The sequence below is a fragment of the Protopterus annectens genome, chromosome 10.part0 (genome assembly GCF_019279795.1).
Source record: "Protopterus annectens isolate FY-2018-M chromosome 10.part0, PAN1.0, whole genome shotgun sequence".
Taxonomy (NCBI): domain Eukaryota; kingdom Metazoa; phylum Chordata; order Ceratodontiformes; family Protopteridae; genus Protopterus; species Protopterus annectens.
The window spans coordinates 1133487193-1133506091 of NC_056744.1; the positions used below are offsets into that span (position 1 = coordinate 1133487193).

Sequence of the window (18899 nt, forward strand, 5' to 3'; positions counted from 1 at the left end):
GAAAAGACAGGAAACAAGTTTATTGTTATCTAGGGCCTCAGCAATGGTGTGAGTGAAGGAGAGGAGGGGTGTGGTGGTGCTATGGTTGGGACGAAATTCATGTGTTGTGGGGGTGATTAGATTGTGCTGGAGGAGGTGGTTTAGAAGTTAAGCGTGAATCTTTTTTTCAAGTATCTTCGAGAGGGAGGACAGAATGGCAGTGGGTCGGTAGTTGGCAGGGTCAGTGGAGTTGCCACCTTTATGTAGAGGTATAGTGAAGTAGGATTTCCACAAAGTGGGAACAGTTGATTCAAGAATAGATCTATTTATTAGTATAGATATAGGATAGGATATGATATAGAGTCAGCAGCTAGTTTGAGGAAGGCAGGAGGAAGATTGTCAGTGGACTGAGAACAGGGTTTGAGCTTAAGGAGTAGGGATTTGATGTAAGTAATAGGAACTGGCTGAAAGGAAAACAGAGTTGTATTTGGATGGTTTGTAGGGGTAGGTGTTGAAGTTGGATTTGGGTTAGAGGGTACGAGATTCTGGATGGTATCAATAAAGTATTTATTTAGGAGGGTAGCAGTTTCCTGTGGGGCTGTGTTTGGGTAAGGGGAAGGGTTAGAGGGACTGCCTGCTGGATGGAGGATTTTATTTAGAGTAGACCAAAACTTTTGAGGATTGGATTTGTTGTTTAACTGGGCAGAGCAATAATAGGACTTTTTGCCTTTTGTAGTTTGTTTTTTAGTAAGGTTCCTTAGTTGTTTATATTTGAGAAGAAGTGGTAGTTGTTTTGTTTTAGTCCAAGCTTTCCAGGCACTGTCTCTGTTTCATAAGAGACTTGGTTTCATTGGAAAGCCATGGAGCATGGTTTGATCTTATTCTGATTTTCCTTGAGGGGGCAAGGGAGTCCAAAGTATTCAGGAAGATGTTATTGAACATATTTACAGCATCATTGAGGGGGATTTGTTTAAGGATGGATCAGTTTTTTCTGGAGAGTATATAGTTAAATTGGGAGATATCAAAAGTAGAAAGTTTTCGGCAATCTCTAAATAGGTGGAGTTTGGGAGTAGTATCTTAAGATGGAGGTAGGGAGATGGTCACTGAGGGAGAGTCTGGTAAGGTGTTGGGACTGTGGTAGTGGTGGGGGGAGTTGGTGAGAATCCAGTCAATTGTGGAGCTACAAGATGAATTTTTCTGGAAGCGGGTGGGGGATGAGATTAGTTGGTGGAAGCCATGTAGGTGGATGCTGAGTTCAGGATAGTCACTAGTGAGTTTTGACCAGTCTATGTTGACATCACCTAGGATAAAGGTTTCATATGGTATATGCTGTGGGAGAACCAGGATAGGATGTTTTCTAGGATGGGCAGATTGTTGCCAGGAGGGAGATAAATGGAAGCAATGGCAAATTTTTTATCAGTATTCAAATGGCAGTTAAGGATGATGAGTTCAGCTGGGTGGAAGTCAAGAATAGGGGAGGGGTGAGAGGTTAAGGGTATTGGAGTAGAGGATTGCTACACCACCCCCTTTTTTAGCAATTCTGTCAGTGCAAAAGATATTATAACCAGGAGGGAGTATTTCACTGTTAGAGATTTGTGGCTTAAGCCAAGTTTCTGATATGGAGAGAATGTGAGGAGTAGTGTGAGCTATCCATGTGTGCAGCTCAGTGATTTTATTTGTTAGGCTCAGAATGTTTAGTGAGTATATAGTTAAGTATTTAGATTGGGATGAGTTTTTTGTCTGAGGATGAAGGTGGTGAGAGGTGTGTGTGGAGGGCAAGGTGTGAGTGGTTTTGAGGGGAATGAGAGAGAGGGGAGAGGAAGAGGGGCCTGGGTTTGCATGGATGTCACCAGAGCAGAGTAAAGCTTTTGTAAGAGGAGAGAGTGTAGCAAAAAGTAGATGGAGTTTATATAGCTTTGGCTTAAGTTTGTAGTTAGGTTTCAGGACTTGAAGTATGGAGAGTTTATGTAGACATGTGGTGGTGAAGTTGAATAGAGTTGGGGAGATAGTAAATGAGGCACTAGTTGGGAAGGTGCTGTTTCTGTAAGAGGTAGGAAAGCATATGTGTGGGTGACAGAAGTGGGAGTGATAGGAGGTGATGGAAGAGGGAATCAGGAGGAGTGTAGTAGAAATAAGCAGATATTGCATTCTGGAGTGTAATTTGGAGGGATAGAAAAGTAGGTAGAACAGTGTAGGAAGTGGTGTAGGGATGATTGACTGAAAAATTATGGTGGGAGTGGCTATTGACAGGAAGCTGTGTGTGAGAGGATAGTGGGATAGGAAGGGGAGGAGAGGCTGGTATAAAGGAAATTGTAATGGGTGGGTGAGAATAGGGGTAGGGTAGAGTTGCGAAGAGAGCCCGAGCGGAGCGGGTCAACACCCACGAAGAAAAGGCTCACAAAAACAATCAAAAAACACAGGTAGGTAGGACAAATAAGTGAATAGGAGAGGTAGGAGGGGATTATAGCTAAAAATCTGAGGAAACTGGGCTGGGATGAGGTCAGTGGTAATAGAAGTTAAAGCACAGTAAAAAGGCAGACAGAGAAGATAGCCAGAAAGGGTATGGAGGAGTGGCAGGGTTTACAGCTGGGTAGGGGAGGCAGAACATGAAGAAGGGAGGTCTGGCAGACAGGAGGCATAGTTCTGATAGGAGTAGAATAGTTAGAGGGATGTAGGAAGAGAGGGAGAGCAGGACAAGTATAGAAAAGAGAAAACAACAGGAAACAGTCTGTAGGTGAGCTAGAGAGTAGCCACCATGGGAGTAACTAGGACTATTGGTAGCAGCTATCCTATACAGATAAAGTGGACATACTTAATAGTTTCACTCTAGAAAGGGATGTGCCCTTGGAGGGACTTGGCTGCAGGTATTTCCAGTAGGGAGGGCCAGTGGTGATTGAAGCTGCAGAGGTAGCTTGATTTACCTAAAAAAAGAAAACACAAGTAAGTTGAAAGGGGTACGTGGGGAGAAGACACCTTATACAGGACATATGTCTGGTAAGTAATAGGGAGAGAAGGGAGGATTATAGTCTATGTAGTGACTATAGGGGATGGGATAGGTGGTTGTGTGAGGGTTAGTAGACAAAAATGCAAGAGAAGGCCTCTTAGTAGTTTGAGTGAGGGGAAGGAGTGCAGGTCTGAGTTCTGAGGCTGAATATGGTGAGTGTAGATATAAGTGAGGGTATAGGAACCAAAGAAAAAAATGAGATGTGTGCATTGAAAAATCAGCATTCCCCTGATAGAATAACAGTAAAAATAATCGATGCAAGTAAAGATGCAATTCTTTAAAGTCTAACAAGCAATATACTTAATCAAAGCATATAGAGATACTTTTCCTTGAAATCAAGCATGCAATACAGTGAACGTCATTTAAACAATGCCAAATCCAGCAGGTTTAGTCAGCATATAACAGTTGGAAACAGTGGGCAAAGTTATTGAACAGTAGTTGGCATCAGGTTGGAACAGACAAACATCATAGGTAAATCAGAGTGATACAATTAGTAAACATCAGGGACAAAAACTAGGAGAGCTAGTTAATTAATCAGTATCTAGTAGTTGGTTGGGCAGAGCAAAGATGCTATAAAAAGCATTTGTGTGGTGAAGTAAAATGAGGAAGGAATACAAAAATGGTACATCTAATGCAAAACAAACAATGCCTAAATAGTAATAGTGATGGCTGCTAGTTAATGCAGGGTGAATATAACACACCAGGAGCATAAACACGTGTGTTTGGGGGTAAACAACTAAGTAGAGGCACAGTATTACATAATTCTAGAATTAATGCAAAAATAAAGAGCAATTAGTGAGTGTGAGAATTAATGGTCACTTAGCCAGGAGCATAAAATACAGTATTTGCTTAAATGTGCGACTAAATAGATGCACAGTCCAATGTTAGGGACATAAAGAGGGAGAAAAGGTAGAATTACAGGGAAATAAACACGAGCATAAATTCCTATTTAAGACAGTAGCTAGCTGAGGCAGTGTGTCATGATGGCATCAAGAGCGATCATCAGCCAGCTTACTCCCTTAGAACAAACTCCCAACAACTAAGAGTACACACTATAAAATCAGTTAGGAACTCAATTAATTTTTGTCAGCATAAATTCAACAATCTCCTACAGGAAATAGACTGGACACCCCTTAAACAACTACCCCTTAATGATGCTGTACTATACTTTAATAACACCCTCCTTCCCATACTTAATACACCAGCTCCCATTTGTATGAAAAGAATCAAAAAGAACTCAGCACCATGGCTAAGGAATGTAAACACCTGATGAAACAAAGGGACCTAGCCTGGTCACAACATGGAAACAAAACAAAAATGAACAAAAATCATGTTAATTTCAAAGTACTATGTAACAAAGTGACAAAACCAATCAACAGAGATAAGAAGTCATATTATTCCCAGCGTCAACTCCAGCACAGAATCAACCCCAGTAAATTTTGGCACTCCATATCTTCTCTACTTAACCCTGGAAGAAATGGAGAGCACACCCTATCACCTGATACCACTCCATCACAAATAGGCAAAAACTAACAAGCACTTCATAAAATCAATTTCAGACCTACTAACACCCCTAATGCTAGACCCCCCCCCCACCCTTCAACCTATTCAGACACCAACTCCAGGCCATCAATTACTTCTAACCCTGTCATTACTAACCCCCTTACTAAACAAAATGTCATACAAACCCCATTACCTTTTCAGCCCATACCCACTGACACCATTAAGAAACTGCTACATAAACTAAAACCCTGCTCTACTTCAGCTGACAATCTCCCCCCCATACTACCTCAAACTGGCTGCTAACTCAGTCACCTATCCAATCAGTATCCTTACAAATAGGTCTTTATCCGAATCAGAAGTACCTACCATATGGAAACAATCTCACATCACCCCATCCATAAAGGAGGCAACTCTTTTGATTCATCCAATTTCCGTCCTATATCCATCTTGTCATCCATATCCAAAATTCTCAAAAGAGGTATCCATCAGCAGGTAATACAATATCTATTGCAAAACGATCTTTTAACCAAAACCCAACATGGCTTCCGATCTAGCCATAGCACAGCTACAACCCTTATTATCTTTTACAGACACCATGAACAAGGCCAGAACTGCAGGATGCTATAGAGCATCAGTATTCCTTGACTGCTCCAAGGTCTTTGACACAGTGTCTCACCCCTTACTTTTGAACACACTGTCTAACTTAGGCTTTACTAACACAGTAAAATGGTTTCAGAGCTACCTCAAGGATCATAAACAAGCAGTGAAATAGTCAACAAACTCTTTCTCCACAACCCTACTGGAGTCCCCCAAGGCTCTATCCTAGGACCCCTACTCTTCAACATTTTCACAAACAATCTTCACACTTCCTCTCACCCTGGGACCCTCATTCAGTATGCTAATGATTCCACCATAATCTGCACTGCTCAATCACTACCAGAACTACTCTCAAAAACTCAGCAGTCCTTTACAGCAGTCGACTCCTGGCTAAGAAATGCCCAACTCTTTCTTAATCCAAAGAAGACAAAACTAGTACTCTTTCATCCCCAGAACACCTCCCCTGTCATTGATCATTTCAACATCCTTGCATCTGACAACACTGCCATAGAAATAGTGCAGGAAACCAAACTTCTAGATGTTATCATTGACAATAAACTTTCATTTGACCCCCATATACAGTAAAATATACAGAAAACTCATCAAAAACTGGGACTTTTGTATAGAAACAAACATTTATTTACTGCAGCAACCAAAACTGCCCTTGCAAAAACATTTTTACTTCCCTCCCTTCTATATGGTGCCCCTATCTTAACTAACTTACGAAATTCTATCCTACGCAAGTTGGAACAGTGCTACAACAACGTTGCAGTTTGCCACAAATTCTAAATATCACACACACCACTGTAAACCACTCCTAGAATTAAACTGGGTTGAACTACCCAACCAACTTCACTTTATTTAGCTATCCACCTTGCACAACCTTATTTTTAAGCCTACTGCCTGCCCTGTTCTAGCCAATCTAGTCACACTTTATACACTAAATCGATCCTTACGATCAGAAGACAAAAATCTCTTGGCTATCTCAAAACCCACAAGAAAACCTAGTCAGTCTCTGTATTCATACTCTGTCTCTATACATTGGAATTCAGTACCAGGTCTATGCCTGGCCTAACCCATTTCAAAGCCTCTTTAAAAAAATCATCTCAAAAATACATGGCTCTGCTCCTGCATAAAGCCTGCCTAATGCTCAAGTCTTCCTCTTCTGTCACATTTCAATCCCTCACAGACTGCAAGATCCTAAAGATCTCTAATTCCTTCTCTGCTTCTATACCATATCCTTAAGCTACTGCTCAGGCTTTATTGCTTCTATTCTTCTTAAACCTCTCTCGCTATATATCTGCATCACTTAACTTTCTGACTGCTATTTTCCTAACTGAAACTAACATTCTATCTTACATGTACTACAACAGTCAATGTCACACACTGTACTACCTACATACTTTTTTTTTTTTGGACACTATCTACATCATGTATGATGAGAGTGACTATTATTGTCTGTAATGTTTTAACTGTATAGAATTATCTAGATGTGTAATAATATATTACAACATCCTGTAGCAGTTTGTTCTTTCAACTTATTTCTTGTATAGTATTTCTAATGTAATCTTTATTGCATTGGATTATACTGTATTGTATTGTACTGTATGTAGAGCTTTTTTCCCCGGGCCGCTGCTGAAAACGGGTTATGTAGACCCAGTCAGACCACCCCGGTAAACAAATGTCAAATAAATAATAACTACAGTTCAGTGAAATGAGTTTTCAGTAATTTGAGTTTTCAGCAAAGTGGCCGGGGTGAAATGAGATTCAAAGAAACAAAGTAGACCCCTAGTATCAATTCTTTACTGTTTTTATATTAACTCTAATTTGTTATAATTATTTAAACTACAGATGTTCTTGTTTTATTTTTGAAGATTGTAAAATTATTGTTCTTAAAATGTTTTGTAATAATTTGTTGCTTTTCTCCCAGGGCCTCTGCTGAAAATGGGCTTCTACCCAGTCGGACTTGTCCAGTAATCAAATGTCAATGAATAAATAAATACATACATACATGGTACTGAATTTTATTTCATTCTGTTATTAGGATACTATAAATCCATCATTTTACATACTTACTGCAGGTAGTTCCCTAACAGCGATTCCTCTGTGCTAGAAATGTTGCAATATATAGAATCAGTTGTGATACAGTGTGTGAACTGCATTCATTAATTAGTAGTCCTTGCCTGCCATTAGCACACACAAATACTAAATTTTCATTGAAAAGATTGCAATGGTTTGGGATCATGCATCAGATGTATAAGCAGAATAAGTGTAAAAGAAGGTGTAGCATAAAGTTCGATTGTATATGACACTGCAATTTAATGTTACTGACTGCAAGACTGCCTCAAGTTAGCGCATGTTCTGTATCTTACGCCACATTCTTATGTCTCTGGTGTGGTGGTGCATCAGTTAGCACTGTCGCCTTACAGCAAGAGGTTCTCCGGTTCGATTCTTGGCCGGGGTGCCTTCTGTGCGGAGTTCTGCATGTCCTCCCGGCACTTGCATGGGTTTCCCCTCATATTCCAAAGACATATGCCTGGGGCATTTCCCCCCGGGCCGTCACTGAAAATGGGCTCAGTCCCAGATGGACTTTCCCAGTAAACAAATGTATTAAATAAATAAAATAAATAAATCTTCTTTTACCAGGGACCGCATTTGTTTCAAAGCAGGGAAAAGGCTGTTAGTGGTTTATTGGTATTGTTTCCCCAACAAAAATAGTGAACTTACTTCGGCAGTCAAATTTAACTCTGTTTCATAGGCAAGTACAGATGTAGTACTATATTTTGGCACATCTGTCCTCTAATTTTAAGAGAAAAGATTGTATTCCCTGATTTTTTGTATTGTTAAGAGAAGGAAATATTGATGGTTTCCATTTCCCCAAACAAGTAATACAAACATTAATTTCTGGTCTCCACTACTGCCCTTATAGTTAACTCCATAAATGTATGTTTTCCTAACTGGAAGAGCTGTCTGCCTTTTTATTTATTTTTTTTATACAGTTTCACTCTTGCTTGCAACTTTGTTAATAAATGTTTGAATGTATACAGAAGTAATTGCTTACCTTGATTAAGCTGAGTATAGATAAGGAAGTAATTTATTACCTTGATTAAGATGGATATTACTCAAGAGGTCTGAACTCCAGCATCTACACATGAACAATGAAGTTCTATCTAGTTCACTCTGTTTCCATCTCCAACTCAACCCCCCTCCCCCCACAAACACACATTGTTCCTTTCATTTACTCCACTGTTTACTGTACAAAGTTGAAACACTTCTTGGCAAACAGTTTATAATCAAAGGAAGACTGCGGCAAGAGTAGTCAAAAAAGATAATGCTGTAAGTAGCCTTGTATGAGGAAGTTCCTGAGAAGTGCTATGCTCATCCTCCATAAGAAACTCTTTGATCTGACACGATAGGTGCCAAAGAAGGTCTTGTTAAGCTGACATTTTTTTGAAACACAAGGGCCAGTGAGGAGAAAGCTTGTGCAAAAATAATTGCTTTGCTTCTCTGCACTGGGAAGTCATTTGTAATGGAGTACCATCTTTAAATTATGTGGTGGAAAAGGCTCTTTCACTTCTTAAGGTAATCTGCAGCCTCTGTTGACTAATCTCCTCAACTGTAGTTCATTACATTAACCCTTTTCATCTGAATATTACTAAACTCCCTAGACTCTATCATTAAGATAAACAGATGGTTTAAAGAAAAACATTACAAAACACAGCCAGCTATACTTGTTGCAAAATTAATACAGCCTATCATGACCACATTAAAGATGTTTTGACTAAAGATCAGAATAATGGTCAGTGAGTCTGAGGCAATAGCTACAAATAATTACTCTGGTGTCAACATGAAGCAACACTATGAGAATCTTATGCTTGCTATGAATGTTCAAGGAATACAGGTGCAAGACCAGCTCTGGTTTTCATGTGGACTAAGACAAAAATGGTGAAACTTCTGTTCAGGAATGAAGACAAAGCTGGTAAAACCCACATGTCATGACATACTGTTGCAGAGATTCTCAATGAAAAACATCCACTTTAACACCCAAGGGTAACCTTTAAATGACTATGCATAATGCAAACCAGCACTGGTATCATGCAAGGATAAAGCCCTGACTACAGCCTAGGTAGCACAACTCTGATTAGCAGCGCTGGTGCTTGATGTAACTGACAAAGGAAAATGAACATGTCTATCACGGGTGGCAGCAGGGAGGAGCAGGAGGCATACATACTGCCACAATCCTTCAAAAAATGTGTGGCATTGTGTACGTATCCTGCATGTTAGCTTTTCCCCCACCAAGTCAGGGTCTGGTGGTAGCCCTAATTAGCAAGTGCATGGGAACCTGGACTCCCACTGGGAGGGTGTTGTGTGCCGCAGCAATGAAAAGAGTAGCATCCCTCCCACACACGAGCGGAGGGTCATTCTAAATGTACGCATTGCCAGGATGCTGGGAAGTACACAAAGAACCCATACAACTGCCTGAATAAATACAACCTTCTGGATGCCTCTCTCTTCTATTGTTCTGGGGACCTCCTGCCATGGAAAAATGCACTGGACTCAAGTTCAGTTAGAGGAGTCTTCATGTTTGGCTGGCACAGGTGCAAAACAAGGACAGAAAAAAACTCAATGTGCACAATGTAGATCATTTCACTGAACTGCTACAACTCAAAGAAGAAGGCAATTATTGCAAAAAAGTTTTTTATTTAATGTCTTGCATCTAAGCTCTACGATTCCCTATTAAAATGACAATGATTACAATGGTGAGCTCTGAAAGTGGAAGTGGAAAAAGTCTAAAGATACAGTAGAAGGGCAATCAAACATTGCTCTTCTCCTTTAAACTATTTTTTGTAAGGGCAAGCCCACCTGCATTGCCCCCCCCCCCGATATGGGGAGCAATTCTCCCACCATAAACTTGTATATACTAACTCCCAACTCACAATACCTTGGAGAAATCAGAATATTCTGAAAAATGGCAATCTCAGACTTAATTACATGAATGTCAAGATTTTTGGTCCTTCAATCTCCACATTATGGGACTTGGCATTCCATGTCCTGAAATTTCAAGTCATTTACTCATTTGTGTAATGTTAATGCCCACAGCCATTTGTATCTTTTATACTGTACATTATTGTTTTTAAAATAAATGGTTGTTTGCATAGTTTTGTTCTCTGTACCATGGATATATCTGAAAAAAATTGTTCCATGCATCATAACACCCCAGCCAACAAATGATACAATAAGAAAATAATAATAATAAAATAACTTGCATTTCAAAGAATCCCACTTATTATGATGGTCAACTAGCAGCTAATCTGTAATGTCCACTCAGACAACGGTGGTTGCTAGGGATTCTCAAATTATCTCCAGGTGTGTCCTTCCACTTTTTTGTTTCTTAAGTTTGGTTCCAGTGGAATTCAATGACTAACAGGGACAGGATGAGTGCTACCAATAGTTGCACAAGGAAGTCCCTTAAAGATCATTTACGAATACCAGCCTATTCCTCATATCTGAATTATCATCCATTCTTGCATTATTTTGATTTTAGTTGATTGTATCATTTGTTTTTATTGTTTTACAGTTAAACTGTAATATGGCTAAACGAAGCACTATAAATGCAAGTTTAGCAAAGTTCACGCCAGAAAGGTCTGGGACTCGCAACATTCTTATGTCATGCTGCTAAGCAACTTCTTCCACTGTCTTCATATACAATGCGACATCAGAATGTCAGAACTGTGACTCAGACTGCAGAATGCCTCTTTCACATCCTTCCTGCTTTTGAACCCTTGTCAATCACTCTGTATAGCTGATTCGAAAACACATCTCAACTTTTTCCTCAGAAAAGGAGGCTAGGAAGACACACCTGCTACAGCTTTCTACCTCTCAACTGTATAGATTTTTGCAGAATGTCCAGATTTTTGGCCTGTTCCTCTTTTTTTCCTGGCAAATCACTGGGATAATCTCAGGAATGAAGTCACTAAATAATGACATACATTTGAGTTTCAGACTTCAAATCATTCAGAAAATGTATGTTAAAACAAATCCTGTTACTCCAACAACTTTCTAAGTTTATAAGAGCAATATTTAAAATATGTCCTTATTTGTACCCCCATTCTGTCAAGCGTTGTCCAGATTTTTTGCATTAACAGGTTGAGAGGTATGTTCCTCTCACAGGTTCATACAGGACCGTTATCACAGTTGGACCAACAGCACACAACTCTCACCAACAGCATGACTTACTCTTCTACTAGAATTGGTTATGTACTACAAGATTACTAACTTCAATTATGCGGTTGTTCACTTACCCGAATGAATGTTTCCAGTTCCGATTTTCTCCTCTTTTCCAGCTTTTCTAACTCAACCTGGCATGTGTGACAGGCATAGAGATGATTAACGGCAGGTCCCCCACCATACCTGCAATTGAATGCAAGGTAGATATTGTAAGTTTAAGAAAGAAAAACAGTATGCAGTCACTTCCTAATTGATACTACTTTTTTATTATCATAATAAAACAGTTTGTTAGTAGAAATGCTTCTTACCACAATATATCTTGGAAGGCTACAAAACAGAAACCTAAATGGGACAAATTAGTACATTTTGTTCATTCTTAACTGAGTGTACTGAGAATAGTTGTTTTTTCTGCACTAAAGTATACACATTATCAAGTAATGAATGTCTCAGCACCCATGAAACAGGTTAGTTAAGTAATATCTATTTTCACAAAGCTGATCAAATAATATACAAGATGAAAGTAATGTCGACCACTGCAATGGGGTATGACCAATAACTAACACGCCCAAAGAAATAAATGATATTAACAGAACTTGTTGGCGGGCTAGATTTCTGTCCCAAAGACTCCCCCATCTGTGGAACAGACTCCCTCTCCATGTCAAGCAGAGTACCTCTCTAGCCCTCTTTAAAAGGAACCTGGACAACTGGATGGGAAACAGAAAATACACCCTTGTGATCCCACCTGTCCCTCTGCTGGACAGGGGAAACAAGTGTTGACTTTGTGGGAACATGGACAAAATTATTGGCTAGGCTCATAATGACCTCCAGATCAATAGCCTAGTATCATCCTATGAACCTATAAACTTCACACTGAACAGCTTTACAGCGGAGTTATAATCACTGGCTAGTCAAGAATTCACCCACATTGCTGTCAGACCAATTACACCTCCAGTGTTATCTTAACAGAAATGTGGCCAACACACACACACACACACACACACACACACACACACACACACACACACACACACACACACACACACACACACATTACTCAATAGGGGATAAAGACACCTTTCTAGTGTCTTTTTTTTTTTTTTTTTTTTACTGTAACATGCTGCTGTCTAGACCAGTGCAGTACACCAACAACAGGATTGCTGTTCACTTTTTTTAAGATAACTGTAATACACTCATTTTTTTAGCTATGGTTACAACTGTTACTCTATGAAAGACAGACACCAACAGTTAACGAATGATTTATCAGGTTTACAGATTATCCTTGTATACTAATGAATAAACTACCAGCCACAATACTTTGAACTTGAATAATAAAATTCTCTACTTTAATAAAATTAAGCAATATTCAGCAAAATAAATACCTATATAGGGAAATACAAAGCAAAAGTTTTAAATAGACATACAGTATTTAACAAAATACTGCATATAGCAATGTTGGTCTCACTATTAACCAGTAATTATTTTCTGGATTCTGTCTACCTCTGACTTTTAACAGGATTTAACTGGGGTTGCCACCTTTTCAAATGCCAAAGTGGAACATTTTTTGTAGAAACATGAGATTTTGCAGGACAAACCATACCTACAGCTAGTGCAAAAGACAGAATTTCACCTTTTTGCCAAAATATAACATTATTCTTGCAGCATTTTGAGTTGCTTATGCTGTTTCATATAATGCTTAGGTGTTTCAGATACGAAATTATTGTTTTGTGCAACTATTAAAGAAAATTTAGGAAATACTTTTTTGCCTTAAAATTTCAGGACATTTGTCATTTTTTTTCCGCAGGGCACAATTGCCCAAGTAGAGACTGGCGTGCGCAGAGGGACAGGCAGTAACCCTAGATTTAACGGTTGTGGGAGCCTTAGACAAAATTAATTTCAGACATGAGTTCTCACTGCAAAAAAAAACCCTGCACATTCCTGAAGGCAAAGGCTAATTGTAAGCATTTACTCCTCAAGTTTACAAAACTCACAGGTTATTAGCTCCTGTATGATTCAGACTTCAAAAATCAGATATCTGCTATACCAATCTGTCTGCTTGAGAAGAGTTTCATTTTCAATGGAAAGATTCAGTTCCACAAATAACTGCATGACCTGCATAAGTGTTATATATGTTTTAAGTATTTAATGCTCATTTTATTGGAAAGACAACTACATTTTGCACAGCAATTCATTTTTTTTTTTTAAATAAACTTGTTTTTTTTCCAGTGCAGCTTGTCCACCATCATATCAGCTTATCTGCAAAAGGGCTGGCTATAATGGCCATGGCTATTAATGGGCAACTGCCAGGATATGCCTTCTACTGTTCTTAACTCTGCTATATTTTCTTTCTCCTCTCCAACACTCTTTAGGCTAGGAAATCATGCCTGGCTTCTGTGCACCTCCATTCAGCCTCCATCTAGTGAACAAGCATAAACTATGACAGGAGATAAAAAAAGATATGTAGCACAAAGATATCTAAAAAAGAAGTTATGTACTCATCATAATGTTCCATGTTTGTTGTTCATCTTGCCTTCATTCTCAATGGTTGGGTTCGGAACCGATCCTCGGCTCCGACTTGGTCATTTACAAAGCTCAAAGTCTTCCACTGGCTCGTGACTGTATCCCTATCCCATTATGCCCTAAGAGTGCTCCTCAGATCTTGTTTGCTGATAAAAATTTCCTAATGGACTATTTTTATACTTTATAGCCCAATGAAGAAGGTCAGAGAACATTACATACCAAATGTGACTGCTCGGTCCTCCAGAAGCCAAAGGCTGGGGAAAGGAGGGTGGGATGTAAGAATGAAGGTGAGATGGACAACAACCATGGAATGTTATGGTGAGTACATAACTTTTTTATGTTATGTTGTCCAAGCTCGTCCTCATTCTCAATGGTTGTGACAGCGTCCCTAGCACCATATTTTTGGGGTGGCTCACGAGAGAGAATATTCATCAGAACAGTGGACTCAAAGGAGGCCCTGTTCCTGGAGGCCAAATCCATTTTGTAATGAGTGATAAAGGTATGAGGCTTTACCCATGTTGCTGCGGCATAAATAGTACCCATAGGTAGCCTCGCCTGAAAGGCAGATGAGGCTGCTATAGCTCTTGAAGAATGATCCTTTACCTTTCTGGAAAGTTCTCTGTTTTGAAATTTGTAAGTGAAGGTAATACAATCTGAAAGCCATTTTGAAACAGTGACCTTTGATATGGGGGGCACCCTTCTTTTTGTCTGAATATGATACAAATAACTGGTCCGATTTTCTGTAATCCTTTGTTCTATTTAGGTAGAAATGGAATTGTCAATGCACATCTGGCTGGTGTAGTTTGTACTCCGCCCTGTTGCCATAGTTGGGAAAAAAACTGGTAGGTCAATGGATTGATTCAAATTAGATTCTGAACAAACTTTGGGTAAGAAGAAAGAGTTTGTTCGCTGAGATACTCTATTCTTGTGAAAAATCATGTAGGGGGGTCGTATCAACAATGCTTGTAGTTCTGATACCTTTCTAGCAGATGTGATAGCTACCAAAAAGGGGGTCTTCCACGTTAAGAACTTTAGGTCACAGGATGATGCAGGTTCAAAGGGGGGAATCAAAATGGATAAAACAAAGTTTAGGTCCCATGGCACTGGGGGATCTCTGACAGGAGGCCTGAATAAAAAGGTACCTTTCAGGAAAGTTTTGCAAAGTCTGTGGGACATAAATTTTAGTCCCGTTTCTCCTATATGACAGTTAGATATAGCCGCTATTTGAAATCTAATTGTAGCCGAGGCTGCACCCTCATTAAAAAGCTTTGCCAAGAAATCTAATACCAATGTTATAGGGGCAGTGAAAGGGTCAATGTGATTATTGAAGGCCCAATGGGAAAATCTTTTCCATTTGCTTGAGTATAACTTCCTGGATGAAGCCTTATGAGGTGAAATCAAGATATGCTTCACTGAAGGGGAAATGTCAGAAAGTCTGGCTATGTGTGGAATTGGAGCAGCCAAGCTGTCAACTTGAGGGTTTAAACCAATGGAGCCTCCCTGAAGAATGAGTCAGGAGGTCTGGAACTGGGTCCGAATCCACGGCTCCTTCTGGAGATGGGACCAAAGAAAGGGGAACCACATTTGATGAGGCTGGCACAGTGCAATTATTATCAAACTCTTTCTCAACTAACTGGCTTTCTGAAGGACTTTGGGAATCAAAGGAAAGGGGGGCAAAATCACAGAGGAGACCTCGGGGTCAATCATGTACGAGTGCATCCCTTGGTGACTTCTCAGGGGGGAATCAGGGCAAAATAGTTGCTGCACTTGGCATTCATGGATGTGGCGAAGAGATTACAGCAAGGCTGGCCCCACTTTCAAAAATCTTTTCCACTAGTTCTTGTTTTAGAGACCACTCGTGAGGCATCAGAATAGCTCTGCTGAGTTTGTCTGCTGTCAAGTTGGATTTCCCTGGGATGTGCGATGCTATCAGAAAACGTTGGGAAGAGACTGCCCACTGCCATACTTTCTGAGCCTCTCGACAAAGGGGGTAAGACTTGGTTCCCCCTTGTTTGTTTATGTACCACACAACTGGCATGTTGTCTGTCTGTATTGCAATTGTTCCTAGCGGAAGGGAGTCTTGGAATGCTTGCAATGCTAGAAGCACTGCTCTCATCTCTAGGATGTTGATATGCAGGTGTGCCTCGTGATCTTGCCAAGTGCCCTGGACTGTCTTTCCCAGATAATGTCCCCCCCATCTGGGAAGTGTCCGTGGTCACTGTGGCTAACGGTTATGGAAAAATAAACATTCGGCCTTGGGTCACCTGAGTGGAATGAAGCCACCAACGAAGGTCTTTTTTGTAGCATTCTGTAATAATAATTTGGTGAGACATGGGTAGTTCCTGCATGGACCACTAAGTGAATAGCGGCCACTGCAAAATTCTCATGTGCGCCTGCCAGTGGTATCATGGTTATTGCTGCCGCCATGGTACCCAAAATGTTCAGGACAGTCCTTGCTTGCACGTTTTTCTTGGACAATAAATTTTTGACTTGATGATGTAGGACTTGAACTCTTTTGGGAGGAAGTCTGGCCAACCTTTGTTTTGTATCTAGGTCTGCTCCTATAAAGACGATATGCTGTGATGGCAACAAGGCAGATTTTTTGTAATTTATTGTGATTCCTAGGTGAGAGCAAAGCTGTATGGTGGTGTCTCTGACTCTTGTTAGTAGATGCTTGGTGGTGTTAGACAGGAGCCAGTCATCTAGGTATGGAAACACTCGGAATCCCAGGCGCCTCATGAGCCGTGACTACTGCCAAGCATTTGGTGAACACTCTGGGGGCTGTAGTGAGACCAAAGGACAGAGCTCAAAACTGATGGTGACTGCCTCCTAGCTGAAAGCGCAAATGACTCCTGGATCGCCGTCCATTTTTATATGGTAGTACGCATTCTGGAGGTCTGTCGAGCACATCCAACCATCTTTTCCCAGGAAGGGGAGTATCGACTGCAGTGTCACCATCCGAACTTTGATTTCTTCATGGACTTGTTTAGTCTGCTGAGATCCAAAATGGGTCTCCAGTCCCCTGTCTTCTTTGGAACTAAAAAGAACCCTGAGTAAGTTCCGGATCCAATTTGGTCTGCAGGGACAGTCTGGATATCTCTTTTGCCTAGCAACTTTTGTATTTCTAGAGTTGCGTGATCCCTTTGACTGGGTGGAACATCTGGGATTGACTTTGTTTTTAAGGGGGAAAAGGAAAGGGGAATGTCATAGCCTCTGGATACGATGATTTGTACCCATTTGTCTTTTGTTATTTTTAGCCGGGCACTTGGGTACAAAGATAAGCGACCACTGACTGCCTCCACAGGTGGACACACGGGCCTCCTTTCAGGAAAGCTGAAAGGGCTTATCAAGTAAGGAGTCCCTGTCGCCCTGGTTCTGCGGACCACCTCTGCTACGTGGTCGGGGTCTTCCATTGTTACTTCCCCCTCTGCCCCTGGGGGAAGGATCACCACGTGTGTCCTGGAAAGCTCTCTGGGATTTTCAAAACCACGTACCCCCCCTTCTGACCTTTGGGATATGGTCTGGGTGGAAGGGAGAAATGGACTCCAGTGGCAGAGAGAGTCTTTCCTTCCTGTTCACACCTGGTTAGTGAGTCTTTAACTTTTGGCCCGAACAAGGACAAGCCATCCAAAGGGGAGTTAATGAAGTAAGACTTAAAAAGGCTCTGCAAAATCACATAAGTACATCCAGGAATATCTTCTTAAGGAAATTCCTGTAACTGCTGCCCTACTCGCTCCTTCAGCTGCATACGAAATTAGCCTCATGGAGGAGTTTACCACTGAATTTAAGGTGGAGAGCTGAGAGGAAACCTTGTCTGAAACCCCCGCAGCTACAGAACCTTGGAGGGTATCTCCTAGCTCTTTAAGGAGATCCCTCTGAAACTTAATAAAATGGGTGAGGTAGTTCAGCGACCTGAAAGCAAACGACACTGAACAAAAGGTGCGCTTTCCATATCTGCCCACCGTAAGAGACGCCTTGTTTGGTGGATGGACAGATGAGGATGTCTCTGAAAGCTCCTTCTTGGTAGCTGCTGCCACCACCATAGTATCTACTGGGACACCTTTACTAAGGAACTCTTTATCAGAAGGTGCAGTGATGAACTTATCTGGCCTCCTAGGAACAGGTTCCACCGAATCTGGAGACTCCCAATACCTTTCGACTAACCACATTCATGAGCTGGTTGAAAGGTGAAGACACCCAAGAGATGGAAGGATGAGATCCGAAAGCCTCCAGGTATAGAAACTCATCCTCAGAAGGGGTAATGGGCTTCCAGCCACCTCTCTGTTTAAGTATTTCCAGGATATCCGCAAAGGAGACTTCCTCAGAGGGTGACCGTGGGGACCATTCTGACTCGAGGTCCGTATCTGATGTGATGGACTCCTGTGGGGAGTCTAAATGCTCCCTCTTGCATAATCTCTTTTGAAGGACCTCTTCAGAAGGGTAATCCAGAGAGGTTTCGGAAGAGAGAGTCTCACCCGATGGGGCATCCTGAGGCTTCAGGTCTCCACATCTGTGTGGATGCGATGGTACTCAGACAGACACTGATCCCTTCGGGGGAAGAATGCCTGAACCTGAGAGTGGAGCTGTATGCGGTGACAGCACTCTCCTCATCAGCTTGAATGACCCCTGGCCCTGATCCAAGGAAGCCTCTGGCTCCAAAGAACCAGAAGGCATCTCCAGAACCAAAACGGTGGGCTCAAAGGCCGATGTAGGAGCCAAGCTCACCCGCACTGAAGCCCCGAAAGGTAAGTTCGGATCTGAAAAAACTCTGACCCGACTGTCCTTCCTGGATCTGACTGGAGAACATCGGCTCCTAGACTCCTCGAGCTCAGATGGCACCGAGGAAGTCGGGGTCGAAAATCCTGGGGCAGGTCTCGGCTCTGACGGTTCCACTATGATCAGCTCCATGCATTCCGGTTCCAAAACCACAGGTTAGGTCAGAGGAGGAATCAATGGTGAAAGGGCAAATCTGGTTGGTTCAGAAACCCTCTGGGTGGGCTCCAACAAAAGTCTGGCCAGCGTCGGTGTACTCAAACGTCTCCTCACCACGCGATCCACACTGTGATCAGAA

General features: G+C 41.2%; 1 protein-coding gene across 2 annotated transcripts in view; it reads right to left on the reverse strand.

Moving 5' to 3' along the window:
- The window catches only part of USP33 (ubiquitin specific peptidase 33), a 1637494-nt gene that overhangs the window by 146923 nt on the left and 1471672 nt on the right, over positions 1-18899 (reverse strand). For both annotated transcript variants that reach the window (XM_044085858.1, XM_044085859.1), the window contains exon 21: positions 11386-11494. In XM_044085858.1, the coding sequence (XP_043941793.1) occupies positions 11386-11494 (109 nt within the window). The remainder of the gene's footprint in view (positions 1-11385; positions 11495-18899) is intronic.